A 22,637-nucleotide genomic window follows, 5' to 3' on the forward strand; every position below is an offset into this window, starting at 1 on the left:
CCGAGGTGCATATTGAAGATGTTAGAAGAACTGTCAACATTTTCATCAGCCAACAAGGTGAGTCGGCCTAACGAACAGCAAAAGCACTAACCTATGTCAATCTATGATCCCCCACAATACACAAGCTTTTTTTCTTTACCCTTTTTTCTCTCTCCCTTTTGTGGTATCCAAATTGGTAGTTAGTCTTGTCCCATCGCTGCAACTCCCCTACAAACTCGGGAGAGGCGAAGGTCCACCGAAACACAACCCTGCCAAGCCGCAATGCTTCTTGACACACTGCTCGCTTAACCCACCAGCCAGGCGCACCAATGTGTCAGAGTAAACACCTTCAGCTGGCCACTAAAGTCAGCTCGCAGGCACCCGGCCCGCCACAAGTCTACAGGTTTCCTTCTTTTCACTTTGTAATTTATGTTAGTATTGTGGAGTAACTACAATGTTTTATCTCCTATCACAGCCATTAAACCGAAATGTTGGCCTCATGGTGAAATCCCTGAGCGGTTTCCTTCCTCTCCGGAAACTGGGGTGTCTTATCTTTGTAGTGACTGGCTGTATTGATACACCATCCAAAATGTAATGTTTATAACTACACCATACTCAAAGGGATATTCAATGTCTGCTTTAAAAAATATCCATCTACCAATAAGTGCCCTTCTTTGCCATAGGAAAACCACCCTGGTCTTTTGTGGTTGAATCTCTGTTTGAAATGTACTGCTCGGTAGAAAATTATATGTGTGGGATACAGAGATAAGGTAGTCATTTAAATAATGTTAAACACTATTATTGCACGCAAATTGAGTCCATGCAACTTATTATGGGACTTGTTAAGCAAATGTTTACTCCTGAACTTACTTAGGCTTGCCATAACAAAGGGGTTGAATACAAAGGGGTTGAATACTGAAGACATTTCAACTTTTCATTCATTTGTAAACATGTCTAAAAACATCATTCCACTTTGACATTGGGTATTGTGTAGACCAGTGACAAAATCTCTATTTAATCCATTTTAAATTCAGGCTTTCAAGGGGTGTGAATACTTTCTGAAGGCACTGTCCATGTCATTTGAGGTGCGAATGATCATGAGCCAACTCATTATACCCATCATTTCACTTCCCTTGTGAGAACCATGAGCATGGACTGACTTCTTCTGAGGTAGAACCTAAAGGTCTCTAGGACAGGAAATTAAGTCAAAATCGCAGCAACAACTTCCTCTGGGGGGGTCCTTTAAGGACGGTCAACCATTAGAATCTCACCAGTCTTGACAATCTATGCAAAACTATAACATATAAGTTAGAAGTAGTTGGCTTTTAAGTTATATATCAAATCAAGATGAGAGCAAGCACCAGATCAGATAAGAACACTCCTTTCCCCATTGAAGTCCACCTTTAAATCTCTCCCTTGCCCTCTCAAATACTCACTCTCTTCCTGTCCTTTCGGTCTTTGTCTTCGGTCTTCTTCTCTTTGGAACGGCCCCGGGTATTCTCTGACTCTTTCTGGTCCGTCTCCCTCTCTCTGCTCTTGGACCGTGAGACCGAATTGTAGGTGATGTGGTGCTGTAAGGAATGAGCATACAAATAAAACAAACAAACAAACAAACACAGACTAAAATATATTAAATATATATATATATATTTTTTTACATACATTGTATGGCATTGTGCACTTACTGGAGGATGCCTTGAAATGTGTGTGCTGAAACCTGCCTGTTCTCCTCAGTGTGTGCGTGTGCCTATTACCAAGCAACCTTAAAATATAAGTCCATATGCCGAGGCAGACCCTGTACATACTATGTGTTGCTGATCATATAAATGAACCGCTAAGTGGCTGACCGTTCCTGGAGGAAAATCACTAGGAAACGCATAGAAAAAGTTATAATTAATATAAGGAAATCAGTCAATTTAAATAAATTGATAAGATATCTTTAAAAAAAGGTAGGGTCGTAGATCAGAAAACTAGTCAGTATCTGGTGTGACCACCATTTGCCTCATGCAGTGCGAGTTGATCAGGCTGTTGACTGTGGCCTGTGGAATGTTGTCCCACTCTTCTTCAATGGCTGTACAAAGTTGCTGGATATTGCCGGGAACTGGAACACGCTGTCGTACACGTTGCTCCAGAGCATCCCAAACATGCTCAATGGGTGACATGTCTGTTGAGTATGCAGGCCACGGAAGAACTGGGACATTTTCAGCATCCAGGAATTGAGTACAGATCTTTGTGACATAGGGCCGTGCATTATCATGCTGAAATATGAGATGATGGCAGCAGATGAATGTCAAGTCAATGGGCCTCAGAATCTCGTCACGGTATCTCTGTGCATTCAAATCGCCATCGATAAAATGCAAATTGTGTTCGTTGACCATAGCTTATGCCCGCCCGCCCGCCCACTGCCACCATGGGGTACTCTGATCACAACGTTGACATCATCAAACCGCTCACCCACACGACGCCATACACGCTGTCTGCCATCTGCCCAGTACAGTTGAAACCGGGATTCATCCGTGAAGAGTAAACTTCTCCAATGTGCCAGTGGTCATCAAAGGTGAGTATTTGCCCACTGAAGTCGGTTATGAAGCCGAACTGTAGTCAGTTCAAGACCCTGGTGAGGACGACGAGCACTCAGATGAGCTTCCCTGAGACGGTTTCTGACAGTTTGTGCAGAAATTCTTCGGTATTGCAAACCCCCAGTTTCATCAGCTGTCTGAGTGGCTGGTCTCAGACAATCCCGCAGGTGAAGAAGCTGGATGTGGAGGTCCTGGGCTGGCGTGGTTACACATGGTCTGTGGTGAGGCTGGTTGGATTTACCGCCAAATTCTGTAAAATGATGTTGGAGGCGGCTTACGGTTGAGAAATAAACATTTAATTCTCTGGCAACAGCTCTGGTGGACATTCCTGCGGTCAGCATGCCAATTGCACATTCCCTCAAATCGTCCAATATCTGTGGAATTGTGTTTTTGAAAAAAACTGCACATTTTACAGTAGCATTTTATTATCCCCAGCTAAGGGGAAAGATGGATAACTAGTCAGTTGTACAACTGAATGCCTTCAACTGAAATGTGTCTTTCGCATTTAACCCAACCCCTCTGAATCAGAGAGGTGCGGGGGGTACCTTAATCAACATCCACGTCTTCGGCAGCCGGGGAACAGTGGGTTAACTGCCTTGTTCAGGAGCAGAACGACAGATTTTTACCTTGTCAGCTCAGAGATTCGATTCAGCAACCTTTTGGTTACACAAGGTGCATCTGTGCAATAATCATGCTGTTTAATCAGCTTCTTGATATACCACACCTGTCAGGTGGACGGATTATCTTGGCAAAGGAGAAATGCTCACTAACAGGGATGTAAACACATTTGAGATCACAAAATTGAGAAAACATTGTGTGTATGGAACATTTCTGGGGCATTTTATTTCAGCTCATTACACATGAGACCAACACTTTACACATTGCGTTTATGTTTTTGTTCAGTCTAGTACAATGGAACATCAGGAACATTTTAACAAGATTGACACTTCAAAGTTAAACTCTATCCCTAACTCGGTGGTCAGAGGAGAAGTATGGTCTATCATTATCAGTATTCAGACCCCAAACATCTCCCTCCTCAACAACCAGGTCAGCAGTGACTGCAGCTCTATCAAGAGAGCATAGACATCATCCCAATAACTTCACAGTGAACCATGTAGAACGGGGATGTGAGTCTGGACCGTGGGGGGTAGATCAAAATAGCAGACTAGCACTGTCCGCTGACAGCAGAGCACTGCTATCTGTGCTGCTGTCTAACTTGATACAAATTTAACAAGCCAACCGTGTACCTGCTGTATGAATGATTTATCTGACCATCTCTAGCTCTGTCTGTAGGGGGAGAGAGGGAGAATCTCGACAGAGGAACAACTGAGTTATGGCTGATGTGAGAAGAACCCAATACATATGGACTAAGGCTTATAGGGGTTTAGGTGCTGAAAAGGAATGGCAGGCTTTGTTTGGTCTTAAAACAAGCTCAAAAAACCTAGAGTGTAATAAAGACTATTAATGTTTTGCTTTAAACGTCTATCAGAAATCAATATGGAACAGAGGCGGGTGGATGAAGGCGTGTGTGAGAGAGAACTAGAGAGACAGGTCCGTTATGTGGGCTCAATAGAGGATTACACTCTTTTTCTCAGTGTTTTCACAGCACATCACACGCATAGCTAATGAGCCTCCGCCAGGGCAGGCATCAGAGACGTCCTTACAAAGTGATCACAGGCAGAGGAAGAAACGCCGCCCGCTTAAAACTCTGCCCTTTCCCCGTCTCTTCTCCCCGGTGGCACAATCAGGACCTTTTCACACAACAGTCTGCCGTCCTGGACAGTCTCTCTAATCTTTCCCATGACTACACTGAACTCATCAACATTTAGTGTGGAGGTCTGGCTGCCTGGTACAGAGTGGACTTAAACAGGCAAGCCTGATCTAAGGTGATATCTCAGGTTTCACTATTCCGCAATGACTTCTTATGCAAGTCAGATTTATTTGGACACTGTCTGCAAAATGGTACATTTTCACATTCAATAAGTGTAATCATCAAAGTCCTTTTAACTGACCCCCTCCTCATGGCACTTGGAGAAAGAGAATGAAGATAACAGTCAAGGTGAATAGTGATAGAGTAATGTTTAGGAGGTGTCCAAACCTTGGATGCAGAGTCCTTGGGTTCGTTGCTATTGTCCTGTAGGAATGAATGGAGATGACAGATGAGCTGGGGGGGTTGTCAGACAGCAGGTCAGGAGAGTCAGGAGGACGGGGGGTTTCAGGGGCTGGACGGACCGACGTCACACTTCCTTCCCCCTTGACCTTCAAGGACTAAGGCTTTCACAAGGTTATTAACAGAGAGGAGGGTTCATTTATCTTTAACAGGGGTCATCTCATCAGCTTTACATTAGAAAAACCCTGAGAAGTGAGATGAAAGTGTGTGATTTTTTTTTCTACAAAAATTTGTCTGGAATTAAATGCAGCATCTCAAAGAGGCCTACAGAACACTGTTTATAGTGCATGTGGTGTAAATCTACAAAACAACTGAGCTGAGTGTGTGTATCTGACAAATGAATTGAATTTCATGTGTGCTCTGCTCTCCTAGGTTTTAGCACTCTGTTGTTGTCACTTACAGTTGAGAATGGATAAGACACAGGGAGCCTATCTCTCTGGTTGGTAGTAAACATTAAGACCTATCACAAGCTTCAAGCGGTTTAGGCAACGCTCCAGCAGATCCAGAAGGCTTCGCCCACACTTTCTCTCTCCCTCTCGCACTTTCTCGCACTTTCTGTGGCGGTAGGCAGGCTTTATTTTCCTCCTGTACTTTTGGCTGGTGCAAAACTGAGGTTCTGGCTCTCCTCTCTTGCTCTCTGTGGGCCTGGGTGCTGGTGGTGCCTGGGGTTCCCACTGCGCGTGCGACAAGGTGCTGAGGGGTGTTGAGGTGGGGGTTGGTAGTTGTAGGGGGGGCCACAGGAGCGACTGACTGCATACACATCTTGAGTGGAAGCGTAGGTACAGACTGAGGCTGCATGCGGGCTGTTTTAACAGATCAGAGCTAACAGCAGATACCGAGACTTCTTCTGAAGACACTGTGCGACTCCGGACTCAGCCCACCGCCCCCCGCTGGATTCCCGCAGATTCAAAGGAAAAGAAAAACACGTCACGCCACTTCAACCAAGAAATCTTCTCAGCTTGCAGAAAATGGGGGGGAAAAAACTCTTAATCTTGGGTGCCATTTTGAACGGGGAAAATACCAGGGGATCTTAGACGGGAAAAATACCAGGGATCTTACATGGGGAAAAATCTAAATAAATCTTCTTTTCAGCTTTGCCAGCAAAAAACTAAAAATCTCATGACTTTGGAAGCAATTTTACTTGAGGAAAAATATTGCTCTCAAAAAGAGAAAAAGGGTGGGGGATATAGAAACTCAAAAATTCCTCTCTTCTCCAAGGCACTTTTACTGCTTTCCTTCACATTAAAATAAATTTATATTTCAAATAATCGATATATACATTATTCTCTTGGCTAAGTCCTTGATGATTATCCCCAATCAGGAAATATATTAAGGAAAAGTCCAAATGGAATTCTTTCCAAACTCCCATGGTTTACGAAGGGGATGCCAGACGGGGCTTTCCTGTGTGTATGAGAACTCTCCTTGGTGATCTTGAGGGCCGATGGAACACGCAACAGTTGGGAACACTCCGGCGGAAAGGGAAGAAACACGGGCTCAGCTTTCCTCAGGCCATACTAACCTTAACAGAGGAAGAGTGGGATGGTGAAGAGTGGGTATCGACTTTTCGCCTTTTGTGATCTGGAAAAAATTACCAAGAGGATTAAATTGAGTTCTCATTTCAGCAGTCAAACTAGTAGCTGTGATTACCCACTGACAATCAGCAGAAACAGTATAAGTGCAGAGCCAGTGTTGGCGGTCAGGTTGCGTACCCCTCTCAGATTCAGCAGATTCAGATCGGGGAACTGGAGACTTGAGGGACCCGGACACAGCACTCCTGTCTCCTCCCTTCTCCTTACTCTGGTCTCCTCCCTTCTCCTTAGTCTTGGACTCCTTGGCTCCAGTGTCGCGCTCCCTGGACAGCTCCTTGGGCTCTCCGTTGCCGGCCTTGGCCTTGTTGTCCTCTTTGTTGCTCTTCTCCTCCGCTTTCTGCTTGTCCCGGTCTGCCTTGGGCGTCTTCTCCTTACCCTCGCGTGGCGCCCGCTCCTCCTTGCCGGCTGCTCCTCTCTCGTCCCTCTGCTTCTCCCGCCGGCTCTCCCCCTTCGTCTCTGGAGTGCTGCCTGGAGTCTTCTCCTTCTTCTCTTTTTTCTCCTTCCCGCTCTTTTCTTTGTCATCCCTCTCTTTGATGGCTTTGGTGCTGTGAGGGAAACAGAATGGACATTGTTTAGAGTTCAACATTGACAACATGCAATGCTGTGCAGATAAGCAAAAGCCGAGACTGATTCAACTTCCTCTTCCCCTACACTTAGAGGGGAAAAAAAATCATAGTCATTCTTTAATACCTGGATAGAATCATAGAGTCATTCTTTAATACCTGGATAGAATCAGAGAGTCATTCTTTAATACCTGGATAGAATCATAGAGTCATTCTTTAATACCTGGATAGAATCATAGTCATTCTTTAATACCTGGATAGAATCAGAGAGTCATTCTTTAATAGCTGGATAGAATCATAGAGTCATTCTTTAATACCTGGATAGAATCATAGAGTCATTCTTTAATACCTGGATAGAATCAGAGAGTTATTATTTAATACCTGGATAGAATCAGAGAGTCATTCTTTAATACCTGGATAGAATCAGATAGTTATTCTTTAATACCTGGATAGAATCAGAGAGTCATTCTTTAATACCTGGATAGAATCAGAGAGTTATTCTTTAATACCTGGATAGAATCAGAGTCATTCTGTAATACCTGGATAGAATCAGAGAGTTATTCTTTAATACCTGGATAGAATCAGAGAGTCATTCTTTAATACCTGGATAGAATCAGAGAGTTATTCTTTAATACCTGGATAGAATCAGAGAGTCATTCTTTAATACCTGGATAGAATCAGAGAGTTATTCTTTAATACCTGGATAGAATCAGAGAGTCATTCTTTAATACCTGGATAGAATCAGAGAGTTATTCTTTAATACCTGGATAGAATCAGAGAGTCATTCTTTAATACCTGGATAGAATCAGAGAGTCATTCTTTAATACCTGGATAGAATCAGAGAGTTATTCTTTAATACCTGGATAGAATCAGAGAGTCATTCTTTAATACCTGGATAGAATCAGAGAGTTATTCTTTAATACCTGGATAGAATCAGAGAGTCATTCTTTAATACCTGGATAGAATCAGAGAGTTATTCTTTAATACCTGGATAGAATCAGAGAGTCATTATTTAATACCTGGATAGAATCAGAGAGTCATTCTTTAATACATGGATAGAATCAGAGAGTTATTCTTTAATACCTGGATAGAATCAGAGAGTCATTCTTTAATACCTGGATAGAATCAGAGAGTCATTCTTTAATACCTGGATAGAATCAAAGAGTTATTCTTTAATACCTGGATAGAATCAGAGTCATTCTTTAATACCTGGATAGAATCAGAGAGTCATTCTTTAATACCTGGATAGAATCAGAGAGTTATTCTTTAATACCTGGATAGAATTAGAGAGAGTTATTCTTTAATACCTGGATAGAATCAGAGTTATTCTTTAATACCTGGATAGAATCAGAGAGTTATTCTTTAATACCTGAATAGAATCATAGAGTCATTCTTTAATACCTGGATAGAATAATACATGAGGCAAAACTTCAGATAAATAGACTTTATATGGATGGGTTCTGGGTTCTGACTCCTAAACTTTAAATACGGTTAATTATCAGGTATCTATCCTATTGAAATATTGAGTTCCATAGTCTAGTTTCTACATCAGAAGTTAATATCTGTAATATCTGAATATACTTGGTTTGAGCTTTACCAACTGTCTGAAATTTTACAAGATTCATTTAGAACCTAACAATATCAACCAGATAAAAGTGCTGCTAGATTCCAGTCTGGGGATTCAATGACTGACTAATATTCAAACAATTGATTATGTTATTCAGCTTTTGTTTTCTTTTCTTAAAAAAACAACAACTTATTAATGAGCAATAGTGTAATAGTTGAGAACAGTAAATAAATATAGTTGTTCCCCAGCGCTGTTCGCTTCTGTTGGCTAGCCTCCATGCTTACCTGTTAGGAGCACCATTTCCATTGCTGGTGGTCACTTTGGCCACTGTGCTGTTGGCTTTGTTCACTGGCTTCGCCGCCCCCTGAGATTTATCCTTGGATCGGTCTACCAAAACACAAAGCAGCAACAGCATGAACACAATGGTCCTTTCAATAAAACAAATGTCCCCATGCTGATTCAAACTATAACACCTGTCCGGGGGGGGGGGGGGGGTCTAATATTTCCCCTTCAGCTTATCTTGTGACAGAAGGGCAGACCCACTCACCAGCGTCCTCGCAGGCTCCCTCCTCCGTCTTGCTGGCGTTGGTGGCAGGCTTTGCTGTGGTGCCAGGGCCGTTCAGCTGGCTGGCAGTGGTGGCGCTACGCACCGGCTGCTCCTTGTGGTGGAACTCATTCTCAGGGACCATGTGCACTTTCCTGCCTTTCAACTGGCCAGAATAGCTGTAAGATGCATGAAGAGTTTACACAAGGTACAGGCAGGGCAATCACACAGCATCACACCCCATTCACATGCCAAACTAAAACTCCCATAGACACACCACAGAAACACAAAACTCCCACCTAGGCAAATAATAAGATAATATCTTTCCACTTTCACACACACAGGGTTTCCGTTAGCCGGTAATGGCCAGCTTTTATCTAACACAAAATTTGAAAACACAATAAATAAAATTGGTGCCAGCCAATTGTCCGAAAAGATAAATAAACCGCCTTACAAAAGAAAGCTTTTTAGCCTATTAATCGATGGAAATACATTTGACTGGCCATGATTATCGCTCTATAGGTTCATTGGCATAATTTAGTGGAATGAAATTGGCGCGTGTGTACAGTATATTCATAATGTATCTTATCACACGTGTACAGCATACAGATAGAGGCTTTGAGTGGAAATTCTGTCAGACAGCGGAAGAGTTGCTGCTACAGCATCTTGAGGTGCTTTCAAGACAACTAGGAACTCTGGAAAGATACAAGGTCAAATCATGACGTCAGCAATCTTCAGAAAGTCGGAGCTCAAGAAAGAGGCCCGAGTTGAATGACCGTTCAAATGACCGTTTTACACACAACATCAAACTGCAAAGGCAGGCAGGCTTCATCAGCCCGTCACCCACCACTTTACAATATGAGCTGGAGGTAGTATGCATTTTGAAAACATACTTAATTGTTTGAAACCTGAACGTGTTGATATGAGCCATGTCTTACCTCGCTTCAAAGTAGGCTATTAGATCTCCTCTCTTTCAACATTTCTAAAAGATATTTTCATCTCTGTCATATAAAACCGCTCACATGTGCAGTGCCCTTTTTGACAACAGTGTTTTCCCGCTAATTGCTTTTTAACACCTTTTTATGTAGCCTAGGCCCACTGGCTGTATGAATCTGGGATCTATTGTCCCACAATTGTTACAGAGACTGTTTGGAACTGGCCATTATTTTCTCGACAAGCTGACCAATAAAATAGGTAGCCTAAACGTTTCTACTATAATAGATTGATATAGGCTAATGATTTTGCTGTTTGTTACTCATCTTATTGGCTGATGAAAAGTAAGTGCGTGCAGTTATTCTAACATGTTTAAAGTACACATCAGAATTCAGTAAGCAGATCATTGCATCCTTGACTTGCATGTTCTGTTAATATGAATTACCATATTCTAAATGTGATTTCTGTCATTCTGAGCACTGTCGGTGGAAACCCTAATCAGGTTACGCACCCAATGCAAATCAAAATGTTGCCGTCAAATTGCCGGTGCCACATTTTCCAAACACACACACATTTACACGGGACCCGTGTGTGTTTCTAAGTGAGGATTTGACAGGTACATGGATTGTTTTATCTGTCTCCAGTGCTTTACAGCAGCATCACATGACTAATTGAGTTCCATTAAGCCTCATCCTCTACTACTGACCTCAAGACAAAGTACCTAGATCACTTATCTGATCTCAAAACTCTGTTTAGATAATCCACAAGTACTTCCCATTGTAAATAACATCTGGATAAAAGTGCAACTAAACCTTCCCTAATGATAATTCATCCAATACCACTTAATCCATATCCCTGTAGTTAAAAGTACACACCTCTATTTAACACCACCCTTTGTGGGTACTAGCTACACAACAAACTGACAAACCTAACAGCAAAATGCTTGCCACTTGCACTCCTCAATAAACTAAAACCCCACAATGCTAGTGAACTGTCTGACTGTGCTGCACTGGAAACAACATGGCTGGTGGACTCTGTGTTACCCCATAGCCAAGGCATAGAGGTCTGGCCTCTTCTCCTTCTCCTCCAGACAGATCTTGTGGACGCGGCACTCCAGCGCCTGGCCCAGGTTCAGCACTTTGGGGTAACAAGGCAGGATCTTGGTCAGCACGATGAGGATGTTCCGGATGTGGGTGTACTCCCCCGTCTCCAAGCAGTGGACTGATGCCTGGAGGGAACAGAAGGAGAGAGGGGTATATTGTTACTGCTGCATCCACACATTCCACTGACCTCTGATTATACTGTACATACAGAGGAGACAGGAGTCTTCATGTTTCAGGAGCTTCCCACTCAGAGCGGGTACAATTTCCTGCTAGCATTGTCTGTTACGTTTATTTTTCAATTAAAGTATAACATTCTGAACAATGGTAGTAAATGACATCAAAATTGTTAAAAGGTTTAAAAAATAATTATAATAAATGCAACAGGTGGACAATGGATGATGATACTGCAAACTTTTAGAATGTTTCAAATCCGAAAATCAGATTTTGACTGAATTATAGCACATAAGACATTGTACTGACACAGACAAATAATGGTGGGAATTCATGGTATTCTATTTATTGTCAAATGTCACCTTATTTTTCTTAGAATGCACTCATATATACATTTTCTAATAGTATCAGGATAATAAAAAAATTATGTGTTAAAATAAAGACAATTATATGTGCCTCATTTTCATAAACACACCGGGCGTATTTACATATATGAAACATTAACATAAAGGGGTGGTATAGGGGGCAACGACCGACAACCTTGCTCCATCTAGGCCTACCTGCACTCACCTGCGGCGTCTAGACTGACTCATTAATTACGGTTGTTAAGGGCTGTGGTAGTCAAGAAATTGTCATACGATAATTGTCATGCAAATTTCTACTGGTCTCACGGTAATTTACAATGAATTAACATAAACATGTTTGGACCACCTTTAAAAATTTTTTATTAAATAGGCATATCTTTTTTTAACCTTTATTTAACTAGGCAAGTCAGTTAAGAACATTCTTATTTACAATGAAGGCCTAGGAACAGTGGGTTAACTGCCTTGTTCAGGGGCAGAACGACAGATTTTTACCTTGTCAGCTCGGGGATTCGATCTTGCAACCTTTCAGTTAATGGTCCAACGCTTCAACCACTAGGCTACCTGCTTAGTCCAATGTTCCAACCACTAGGCTACCTGCCTAGTCCAACGCTCCAACCACTAGGCTACCTGCTTAGTCCAATGCTCCAACCACTAGGTTACCTGCCTAGTCCAACGCTCCAACCACTAGGCTACCTGCTTAGTCCAACGTTCCAACCACTAGGTTACCTGCCTAGTCCAACGCTCCAACCACTAGGTTACCTGCCTAGTCCAACGTTCCAACCACTAGGCTACCTGCCTAGTCCAACGTTCCAACCACTAGGCTACCTGCCTAGTCCAACGCTCCAACCACTAGGTTACCTGCCTAGTCCAACGTTCCAACCACTAGGTTACCTGCCTAGTCCAATGCTCCAACCACTAGGTTACCTGCCTAGTCCAACGTTCCAACCACTAGGCTACCTGCCTAGTCCAACGCTCCAACCACTAGGTTACCTGCCTAGTCCAACGCTCCAACCACTAGGTTACCTGCTTAGTCCAACGTTCCAACCACTAGGTTACCTGCCTAGTCCAACGCTCCAACCACTAGGTTACCTGCCTAGTCCAACGCTCCAACCACTAGGCTACCTGCCTGCTCCAACGCTCCAACCACTAGGCTACCTGCCTGCTCCAACCACTAGGCTACCTGCCTAGTCCAACGCTCCAACCACTAGGCTACCTGCCTAGTCCAACGCTCCAACCACTAGGCTAGCTGCCTAGTCCAACGCTTCAACCACTAGGTTACCTGCCTAGTCCAACGCTTCAACCACTAGGTTGCCTGCCTAGTCCAACGCTCCAACCACTAGGTTACCTGCCTAGTCCAACGCTTCAACCACTAGGTTACCTGCCTAGTCCAACGCTTCAACCACTAGGTTACCTGCCTAGTCCAACGCTTCAACCACTAGGTTGCCTGCCTAGTCCAACGCTTCAACCACTAGGCTACCTGTTGCCCCCATGGGGCATCTACATTAAAAAAATGGAATAAATCCATTTAATATAGCCACACAATATTTAGTTGTGATAGACCTATAAACTTGGGAATGTCTTAGAAATGAAAACATAAGGGCTGCACGATGCAACTTGATAACGATGATTTGGAAAAAGTTGCAAAAAAAGGGATGCACTCTGATCCTTCCAGTGGGGGGAGAGAGACAACTGCATTGCTGCTTGTATAGCAAGAAAGTTACAAGGTATCGACTCAATGGAAGACAGAATAAAAAAATGAAATGAGAAAGAAAAGCCACAACAACCAAAAGCCAACAGGTAGGCTGCTATTTACACTACAATCTGAGGAGTTGTGTAGACTCACTGTACGACGGTGAGAAGCACAGTAATGGGATGGCTAGCCTCAATTAGCTAGCTTCTCTCGGGTTTGATACAGTCAAGACGATATCATAACCGCCATCGATAAGGGACATTACTGTGCAGCTGTATTCATCGACCTGGCCAAGGCTTCCGACTCTGTCAATCACCACATTCTTATCAGCGGACTCAAAATCCTTAGTTTCTAAAATGATTGCCTCGCCTGGTTCACCAACTACTTCTCTGATAGAGTTCAGTGTGTCAAATCGGAGGGCCAGTTGTCCGGACCTCTGGCAGTCTCTATGGGGCTGTCACAGGGTTCAATTCTCGGGCCGACTCTCTTCTTTGTATACATCAATGATGTCGCTCTTGCTGCTGGTGATTCTCTGATCCACCTCTACGCAGACAACACCATTCTGTATACTTCTGGCCCTTGTTTGGACATTGTGTTAACTAACCTCCAGACGATCTTCAATGCCATAAAACTCTCCTTCCGTGGCCTCTTAAATGCAAGTAAAACTAAATGCATGCTCTTCAACCGATCGCTGCCCGCACCTGCCCGCTCCGTCCAGCATCACTACTCTGGACGGTTCTGACTTAGAATATGTGGACAACTACAAATACATAGGTGTCTAGTTAGACTGTAAACTCTCCTTCCAGACTCACATTAAGCATCTCCAATCCAAAATTAAATCTAGAATCGGCTTCCTATTTCGCAACAAAGCGTCCTTCACTTACACTCGTAAAACTGACCATCCTACCGATCCTCAACTTTGGCGATGTCATTTACAAAACAGCCTCCAACACTCTACTCAACAAATTGGATGCAGTCTATCACAGTGCCATCCGTTTTGTCACCAAAGCCCCATATACTACCCACCACTGCGACCTGTACACTCTCATTGGCTGGCCCTCGCTTCATACTCTTCGCCAAACCCACAGACTCCAGGTCATCTACAAGTATATGCTAGGTAAAGCCCCGCCTTATCTCAGCTCACTGGTCACCATAGCAGCACCCACCCGTAGCACGCGCTCCCGCAGGTCTCTCACTGGTCACCACCAAAGCCAATTCTTCCGTTGGCCGCCTTTCTTTCCAGTTCTCTGCTGTCAATGACTGGAACGAACTGCCAAAAAAATACTGAAGCTGGAGACTCATATCTCCTTCCCTAACCACCAGCTGTCAGAACAGCTCACTGATCACTGCACCTGTACATAGCCCATCTGTAAATAGCCCATCCAACTACCTCATCCCCATACTGTATTTATTTATTTACCTGGCTCCTTTGCACCCCAGTATCTCTACTTGCACATTCATCTTCTGCACATCTAACAATCCAGTGTTTAATTGCTATTTTGTAATTACTTCGCCACCATGGCGTATTTATTGCCTCCCTTATCCTACCTCATTTGCACACACTGTATATATACTTTTTTCTACTTTATTATTGACTGTATGTTTGTTTATTCCGTGTGTTTTTTTTCCATGTGTAACTCGGTGTTGTTGTATGTGTCGAACTGCTTTGCTTTATCTTGGCCAGGTCGCAGTTGTAAATGAGAACTTGTTCTCAACTAGCCTACCTGGTTAAATAAAGGTGATTTAAAAAATAATAATAAATAAAAGACAGGTACTATGTAATCGGATGGGATGATAAATAACTAGCAAGAAGTTAGTTTAGTGCGAGATAAATGGTTACGGTCTCTCCCTCCGAGTCTCAAAGCCAATTTATGCTTGCTCCGGGGTTGCAAACCGGAGGATCCGTACGGAGCTCCGTACGGCATCACCTTATGCCTCTCAAATTCAATCATGAAGTGATTAGAGAATGATTAAAGGGACAATAGAGTGCTGAGTACCAGGCCATTAGAGGTCCATTAGCAAGTTTGTTAGGCTACTCATCAGGGCCATTAGCAAGCTTGTTAGGCTACTCTTCGGGGCCATAATCAAGTTCATTAGGCTACTCATCAGGGCCATTAGCAAGTTTGTTAGGCTACTCTTCAGGGCCATAAGCAAGTTTGTTAGGCTACTCCTCAGGGCCATTAGTAAGTTTGTTAGGCAACTCATCAGGGCCATTAGCAAGTTTGCTAGGCTACTCATCAGGGCCATTAGCAAGTTTGCTAGGCTACTCATCAGGGTCATTAGCAAGTTTGTTAGGCTACTCATCAGGGCTATTCATTTGCACAGTTTTGGATTGGGATTACCTTGACCAATGGTCACAGGGAATTTGACTGCAGTCATGACTCGCGACTGCCAGTGTTGCAGTAATACAGTCACCGCATCAGCACTACTGTTGTTGTCACCTTCTGTTGTATAACACAAGTGTTTCAATAGCAGGGTACCCTCAGATTAAAAATCAACAGGCTTGGCTCTAGATTACACCCATCTATGCACACTTTTCATTGTGAGATCAGACATAAGGTAGCCTAGGGTGGTAGGTAGCCTAGCGGTTAAGAGCGTTGAGCCAGTAACTGAAAGGTCCCCCTTGCCGGCAAGGTAGGAAAATCTGGGGTTCTGCCCTTGAGCAAGGCATTTAACCTCCAACAACTGCACCCTGGGCGCCGATGACATGAACGTCGATTGAGGCAGCCCCCTGCACCTCTCTGATTCAGAGGGGTTGGGTTGAATACATTCCGTTGTACAACGGACTAGGTATCCCCCTTTCCCTTGATAATATCACTATAATCCAAGTGTTCATATTCAAAGTTGCTTTCATTTCTGCGCATCTAACTTGTAAACATGTCAACTGTATTAAATTAGTACTTTTTTCAATTCCACAATAAATTAACAGCCATCAAAATAAAGTGATCTTTCTTGTGATGTAATTGTCGACACGATGTGTTAAATCCCAGACAAAGCTTCAGCATTCTTATAGATGCTACAGAAAGACAACGCATTCCATTGAGCCCATTTCAGCCATTACCGGCATGTGTTTGACAGGTCATTACAAACATTTTGGAGGTCGTAACGTTAACGGGAAAAGGCGACAGGCACAAGCAAGAGTATGAAAGAGTCGTAGGAGTAAAATGAAAGCAATCAATCCAGCATGATTTAGGTGACAAGTGGATTTTGCACCACTCAGACACAGTAAAAAGACAGCTCCACAGGTTGGAGGGGCATGTGTGTTGCTAAATAAATAGCCGTTAATAAGACAAATAGACCAGATTGACTTCTTCAGAAGGCTTTGAAACAAAAGGAGGAACTCACTTTAGTCAGCTTGTAGTGCCATTTGTGCACCACGTGTCTGAAGTTCTCATAGTCCAGCTGGTCGGCTTTGTTCCCTCCGTCGAAGCCTGTGGCTCTGAAGATGGTCAGGAAGCCTGGGTAGTTACCACACTCCTTGAAGAGGGGACAACACACAGACAATATGAAGAGTGGACAACACACAGACAAGATGAAGTGTTAACAATGGTTACATTTGCATTGTACAGCTTCCACACTTGTATGAATGTTAGTAATATCAGTAGATAATGTTGCCCAGCCTCAAATCAACTCCTTGCCCCTAGGAGGCCGATACCCTATGCACTTGAGATCTGAGAAGGTGTAGTGTGTGTGTGTGTGTGTGTGTGTGTGTGAGAGAGAGAGAGCGAGAGGTGTGTAGTGGGTACCTTCTCGTAGACAGCACGGTCGCTGTGCCAGCGGGTCACAGTCTCCAGCATGCAGCACAGGAAACGTCCGTAGCGCCGCGACTCGTTCTCTGTGCAGCTGGCCACCGTGTAGATGATGTCAGAGAACACCTGCAGAGAAGACCACGCAACACAGTTAGGAGGTCAGGACAGAGTAATGAAGTGCTGAAAATCCCATGGTATAACAACACGTGACAACCTGAGACAGTAGAGGGCAAAGAGGCAGAAAGGGGACAGAGATGTCTCACCCGGTCATAGCAGAGCAGTGTGCAGAAGTTGGGAGCCTTCTGCTGGTGCACCAGCTCCACAAAGCGGGCGCAGTACACAGCGTCGATGGCAGAGAAGATACAGCGAGGGAACAGACACAGCTGCAGGAACTTAGTGATGGTCTCATTCTTGGTGGATTCTGAACGAGGGAGAAAATAGAGGGAGGGAGAGAGGAAGATTATTTATAAAAAGGAGGATGGGAGAAGAACAGTGAATTAGAATTGCAGTCATGACTCCCATGACTCATCTTTTGAGTCACTAATTCTTCAAACAAGATTTGAGAAGGCTCAAACACACACTCATTTAAAATGTAATTAGCTTGGGTTAGCTGCACAAAGATATTGTTAAATATGACAGACGTGTTTGTTAATGAAATGGGAGAGTTGACAGCTGCCAATAACCCACATCCACCAAAACAGACTATGGCGCCATATCATCAAACAACTCCATATTAATGTAATTACTTCGGTCATGGTCATGCTTGTTAACGGGGCTAAAGCAAACAAGATGAGGCTGGTTTTGAGGCACCCTCCTGGGAGCTGACGGGGCTTAGCAGTTCTGTGGTGTTACGGTCTCAACAACAGAGCCTGCTCTAATGGGAAGAGGAGGCTGGGTGAGGGAGGGTCTTCTGGGATGAGTGCTGTGAGGGGCAGTAAGCAGTGTGCGCTTGAGTGAGTGAGTGAGTGAGTGAGACTATCTTACTGGCGAGGAGCCAGTTGTCTTTCTCCAGTTTGAGGCGGTGCAGGACCCTCTGGACGTGCTCCAGCTGCTTCTTCTCCTCCTCCTGCAGCTTGTCCTGTAGGGCCGTGCAGCGCTCCTTCTCCTTCTTCTTCTTGTTCATGGGCTGCAGACAGACAGCAGACACCAGACAGACAGACGGGCTGGTTAGTGTGTGTTCATGGGCTGCAGACAGACAGCAGACAGACAGACAGGCTGCTGTTTAGATGGGGTGAACACATACACAGAGAGAACCACAATACAATTATAGTGCAATTACCATAACTCTCCAAGTCAAGTGATAATTGGAGACCATTGCAATTCCACCACAATGAACTGTGTGACTGTGTGTTTGGAGGGCATTTAATGAGCTGTTGATGAGGGAGAGATTAACTGGAAGATGAGAAAATTATCTGTGTGCTGCAGTATTGTCATCAAGGGGTCTGATAGATGCCTGGGGTCCTGTTCATTAGGCACCAAAAAGAAGAAAACGGACTGAAACAGGGAGGGACTACTTGGACTTTTCCACTACATGGTTAAATAAGAAATGCTCATTTACATTTTCGGTAGCATAAACTTTTCAACAGTTTTCCATTGTGTGCTCTAAATGAACACACCCCTGACGATGTGACTCACCACATCAGGGTTCTCCTCGATGGTCTTGACCTGGACCTGGAGCTTCTTCACCTCGCGGTCATAGGCGTTGTGTGGCACGGCCAGGTCGTACATGGTCAGCGACCAGAAGGTGGCGTAGAACTGGGGTCGGAGGTCGTCCCAGACGCGGGGCGGGTGCAGGGACACCACAGCCTCATGCACCGGCGACATCACCAGCTCGCACGCAGCCACGTACTTATGGACCTTCTGCTGCTGCCGGTTGCTCTTCTCAGCTTTCTTCAGCTCATCATACTTAGACTGGGGAGAGAGGAGGGGACAGTCAGTTACGGTCTCCTTTACATGGTAAGATTCACAAACGGATTGATATACAATATGTTTCAGTATAGGAGATTATACAGTCTGGTTCTCCCTGGCTGTGAGAGCAGCAGCCTGGATCAGTCTGATCTGTGGTTCTGTATTATACATGACTCCCAGCTGACAGTGGGTCTGATCTGTGGTTCTGTATTATACATGACTCCCAGCAGGACAGTGGGTCTGATCTGTGGTTCTGTATTATACATGACTCCCAGCAGGACAGTGGGTCTGATCTGTGGTTCTGTATTATACATGACCCAGCAGGACAGTGGGTATGATCTGTGGTTCTGTATTATACATGACTCCCAGCAGGACAGTGGGTCTGATCTGTGGTTCTGTATTATACATGACTCCCAGCAGGACAGTGGGTCTGATCTGTGGTTCTGTATTATATATGACTCCCAGCAGGACAGTGGGTCTGATCTGTGGTTCTGTATTATACATGACTCCCAGCACGACAGTGGGTCTGATCTGTGGTTCTGTATTATACATGACTCCCAGCAGGACAGTGGGTCTGATCTGTGGTTCTGTATTATACATGACTCCCAGCAGGACAGTGGGTCTGATCTGTGGTTCTGTATTATATATGACTCCCAGCAGGACAGTGGGTCTGATCTGTGGTTCTGTATTATACATGACTCCCAGCAGGACAGTGGGTCTGATCTGTGGTTCTGTATTATACATGACCCAGCAGGACAGTGGGTCTGATCTGTGGTTCTGTATTATACATGACTCCCAGCAGGACAGTGGGTCTGATCTGTGGTTCTGTATTATACATGACTCCCAGCACGACAGTGGGTCTGATCTGTGGTTCTGTATTATACATGACTCCCAGCACGACAGTGGGTCTGATCTGTGGTTCTGTATTATACATGACTCCCAGCACGACAGTGGGTCTGATCTGTGGTTCTGTATTATACATGACTCCCAGCAGGACAGTGGGTCTGATCTGTGGTTCTGTATTATACATGACTCCCAGCACGACAGTGGGTCTGATCTGTGGTTCTGTATTATACATGACTCCCAGCAGGACAGTGGGTCTGATCTGTGGTTCTGTATTATACATGACTCCCAGCAGGACAGTGGGTCTGATCTGTTCCCAGACACAAAACCTGACTGAGTTGGTCCCCTCATGAGGAATGTGTGTCAGATGTGATTGTTCAGATGGCGTGACCATGTTGTGTGACGACAGCAGAGGGGGTACTCAGCATGTTTCACGCCCGGCCAGGACGACAGTAAATCAGGTTACACAGCACATGGGAGGAGGGCGGCTGTCGCTCTCTGGAACTAAACCATTCTTCTACCAGGACACTACGTGGCCAGTGTTCTCAAAGCATTACAGTTCACATCAATTCAAGGTTGCAGTCGTATGAGTTTGTATTTCATTTATTTGTAGTGTCCTGGATACATATACTCACTGCGGATGTATCCATCGGTCATACTGTACAAGCTAAAGGTGAACTAACAGAGGGAAGGAGACTACTCACCAGGATCTGATGTCCGTACATTGGGCGTGAGAGGAAGAAGGCAGCGTCGTGGGGGGTGTGGAACTGGTTGCACAGGATGTCAATGGAGGGAACACGCTTGATGTAGTCCTCAGTACTCAGGTTGGACGCCAGGAAGCCACCAAACTGGACCAGGGTATCGTGACACTGTAGCCAGGGGACATGGTAGAGAGTCAGAGTGTGTCCAGAATGGCACCCTAATCCTTCTTTAGTGCACTACTTTTGACAAGGGCCCGCATGGCCTCTGGTTGAAAGTAGTGCTCTATATAGGAAATAAGGTTCTATTTTTGACACATCCCAGGAAGTTCATCCTCCCTTATTACACAGCCATGTCCATGTGTTATTAATCTCACAGTTCCTTATTTGTTTAAGGACACAACCTGGGTCATTAAAACCATCTATCAATGTGGCCCAATACGGCACACAGAGGCAATTGTGTGAGATTATCGACGAGGAAAGCTCACAGCTTCCAGGCAACTTGGGGGAATTAAACTAAACATAAATTGTCAGCTGTGTAATGTTTAAGAAATGTAGTAATGAGGAAAAAGGAGAACTCCATTCCCCTGATGTAGCTTATAAACAAGACTGGAAGTTACCCTCTGCGGGTTATGAGTTCATACCTGGTCGTAGAGCTTTCCCACCAGTTTGAGGTGTTTCTCGCCCCCCTCCAGAAAGACCACCCCATTGCGTTGCTGGGCCATGAGGAGACAGAGGGGCAGAGCCAGCTCATGGTCCAACAGGGCATCCTTTAGACGCTGGGACGACTTCTTAGTGTTACGGATCTGACCAAAGTAACCACCCTGGGGACATAAAGAAAATAGAATTGAACTTTTTCAAGTCATGCTTAGCAATAGCCAACTAATATAATGTGCCTCAGCTTTGAGCTGGTCATGGTGTATAGTTTCAACATTTAAGTCAGACTAAAGATGGCCCAGTACCTCAGCTTTGAGCTGGTCATGGTGTATAGTTTCAACATTTAAGTCAGACTAAAGATGGCCCAGTACCTCAGCTTTGAGCTGGTCATGGTGTATAGTTTCAATATTTAAGTCAGACTAAAGATGGCCCAGTACCTCAGCTTTAAGCTGCTCCCCTCCAGTCATAGCCTCCATCTGCTCTGATGTCATCTCATCCGTGATCTCGATGCCGGCCATCTTCTGCACCACCTCTTTTAGAATCAGCAGGTCAAAACTGCAGTGGGGGGAAAACACAACAGAAGTATATTTGTGAATGCACCTACACAAAAATAAACACGTGTCAACAACCATCGTTGGGCGAAAACAATCGTAGGAGTAGCTAAGGACAGCACACTAATAATAGTAGATTCCAGCAAATCGACATAATTTATGCTGTTTCATGGGCACTATGGCAGAGTGCCACCTCTATTTACTTCCCCTGCATTCCTGGCCCTGGAGAAGGACTGATCTGAACTGATGGGAGGGAGGGAGGGAGGGAGGGAGGGAGGGAGGGAGGGAGGGAGGGAGGGAGGGAGGGAGGGAGGGAGGGAGGGAGGGAGGGAGGGAGGGAGGGAGGGAGGGAGGGAGGGAGGGAACAAGAGAAAGTTGCCATGGAGCCCAGTGTGATTCACTACCTGCTGACTCCAGCCATTACAGGGAGACCAGGGCTGTGATAATTACCCTCCCCCTTCCTCTATGGGTGCCCAAACACCCACACAGTCAGCAGCCTCCTCATCAACACCACATTACTCAGCAGCTCTGCCCAGGCCAGGGCCCTGCAGGGAGGCACAACAACAGCCAAGGCCCCTCTCTCTCAGCCCAGAGTCTAGCCAGACAGAGACGGAGGGGACCCAGTTAACTGACTACGAACAACAAACTCCATCACTATGAATCACATCAGAGCCAGCAAGTCAATGAGGTGGCTGTCTGCCTGATGAGGAGTTATTCTTACCTCTTCCCTGCTTTCAGCGTATTGGTCACATACTGGAGGAGGCCGGCCAACTCGATTGGGTATTTCCTGAAAACCGCTCCACACAGACTAGCCAGACCTGGATAGGAGACAGGAGAAAGGTCAGCAGTCCATTAGTTAGCAAGCAAGCAGACATATGTTGCATAAACATAGTCAACTAGAGTTGTACTGGGATGGACCTACATGGAACAAAAGCACACCCTAATGCACCTTCGACAATAAAGCTGATTTGTGACATC

General features: G+C 44.7%; 1 protein-coding gene across 4 annotated transcripts in view; it reads right to left on the reverse strand.

Moving 5' to 3' along the window:
• LOC110533758 (THO complex subunit 2) overlaps nt 1-22,637 on the reverse strand; it is a 65,560-nt gene that overhangs the window by 4,470 nt on the left and 38,453 nt on the right. For all 4 annotated transcript variants that reach the window (XM_036990130.2, XM_036990129.2, XM_036990132.2 and 1 more), the window contains exons 19-34: nt 22,381-22,477; nt 21,546-21,663; nt 21,096-21,275; nt 20,458-20,622; nt 18,638-18,913; nt 17,987-18,128; nt 17,266-17,423; nt 17,000-17,128; nt 16,599-16,730; nt 10,968-11,152; nt 8,995-9,170; nt 8,732-8,834; nt 6,438-6,862; nt 6,248-6,306; nt 4,657-4,692; nt 1,416-1,550 (exon numbers count right to left, since the gene is read on the reverse strand). In XM_036990130.2, the coding sequence (XP_036846025.1) occupies nt 1,416-1,550; nt 4,657-4,692; nt 6,248-6,306; nt 6,438-6,862; nt 8,732-8,834; nt 8,995-9,170; nt 10,968-11,152; nt 16,599-16,730; nt 17,000-17,128; nt 17,266-17,423; nt 17,987-18,128; nt 18,638-18,913; nt 20,458-20,622; nt 21,096-21,275; nt 21,546-21,663; nt 22,381-22,477 (2,516 nt within the window). The remainder of the gene's footprint in view (nt 1-1,415; nt 1,551-4,656; nt 4,693-6,247; nt 6,307-6,437; nt 6,863-8,731; nt 8,835-8,994; nt 9,171-10,967; nt 11,153-16,598; nt 16,731-16,999; nt 17,129-17,265; nt 17,424-17,986; nt 18,129-18,637; nt 18,914-20,457; nt 20,623-21,095; nt 21,276-21,545; nt 21,664-22,380; nt 22,478-22,637) is intronic.

The sequence above is a fragment of the Oncorhynchus mykiss genome, chromosome 10 (assembly GCF_057628025.1).
Source record: "Oncorhynchus mykiss isolate SJ-2025 chromosome 10, ASM5762802v1, whole genome shotgun sequence".
Lineage (NCBI taxonomy): Eukaryota > Metazoa > Chordata > Actinopteri > Salmoniformes > Salmonidae > Oncorhynchus > Oncorhynchus mykiss.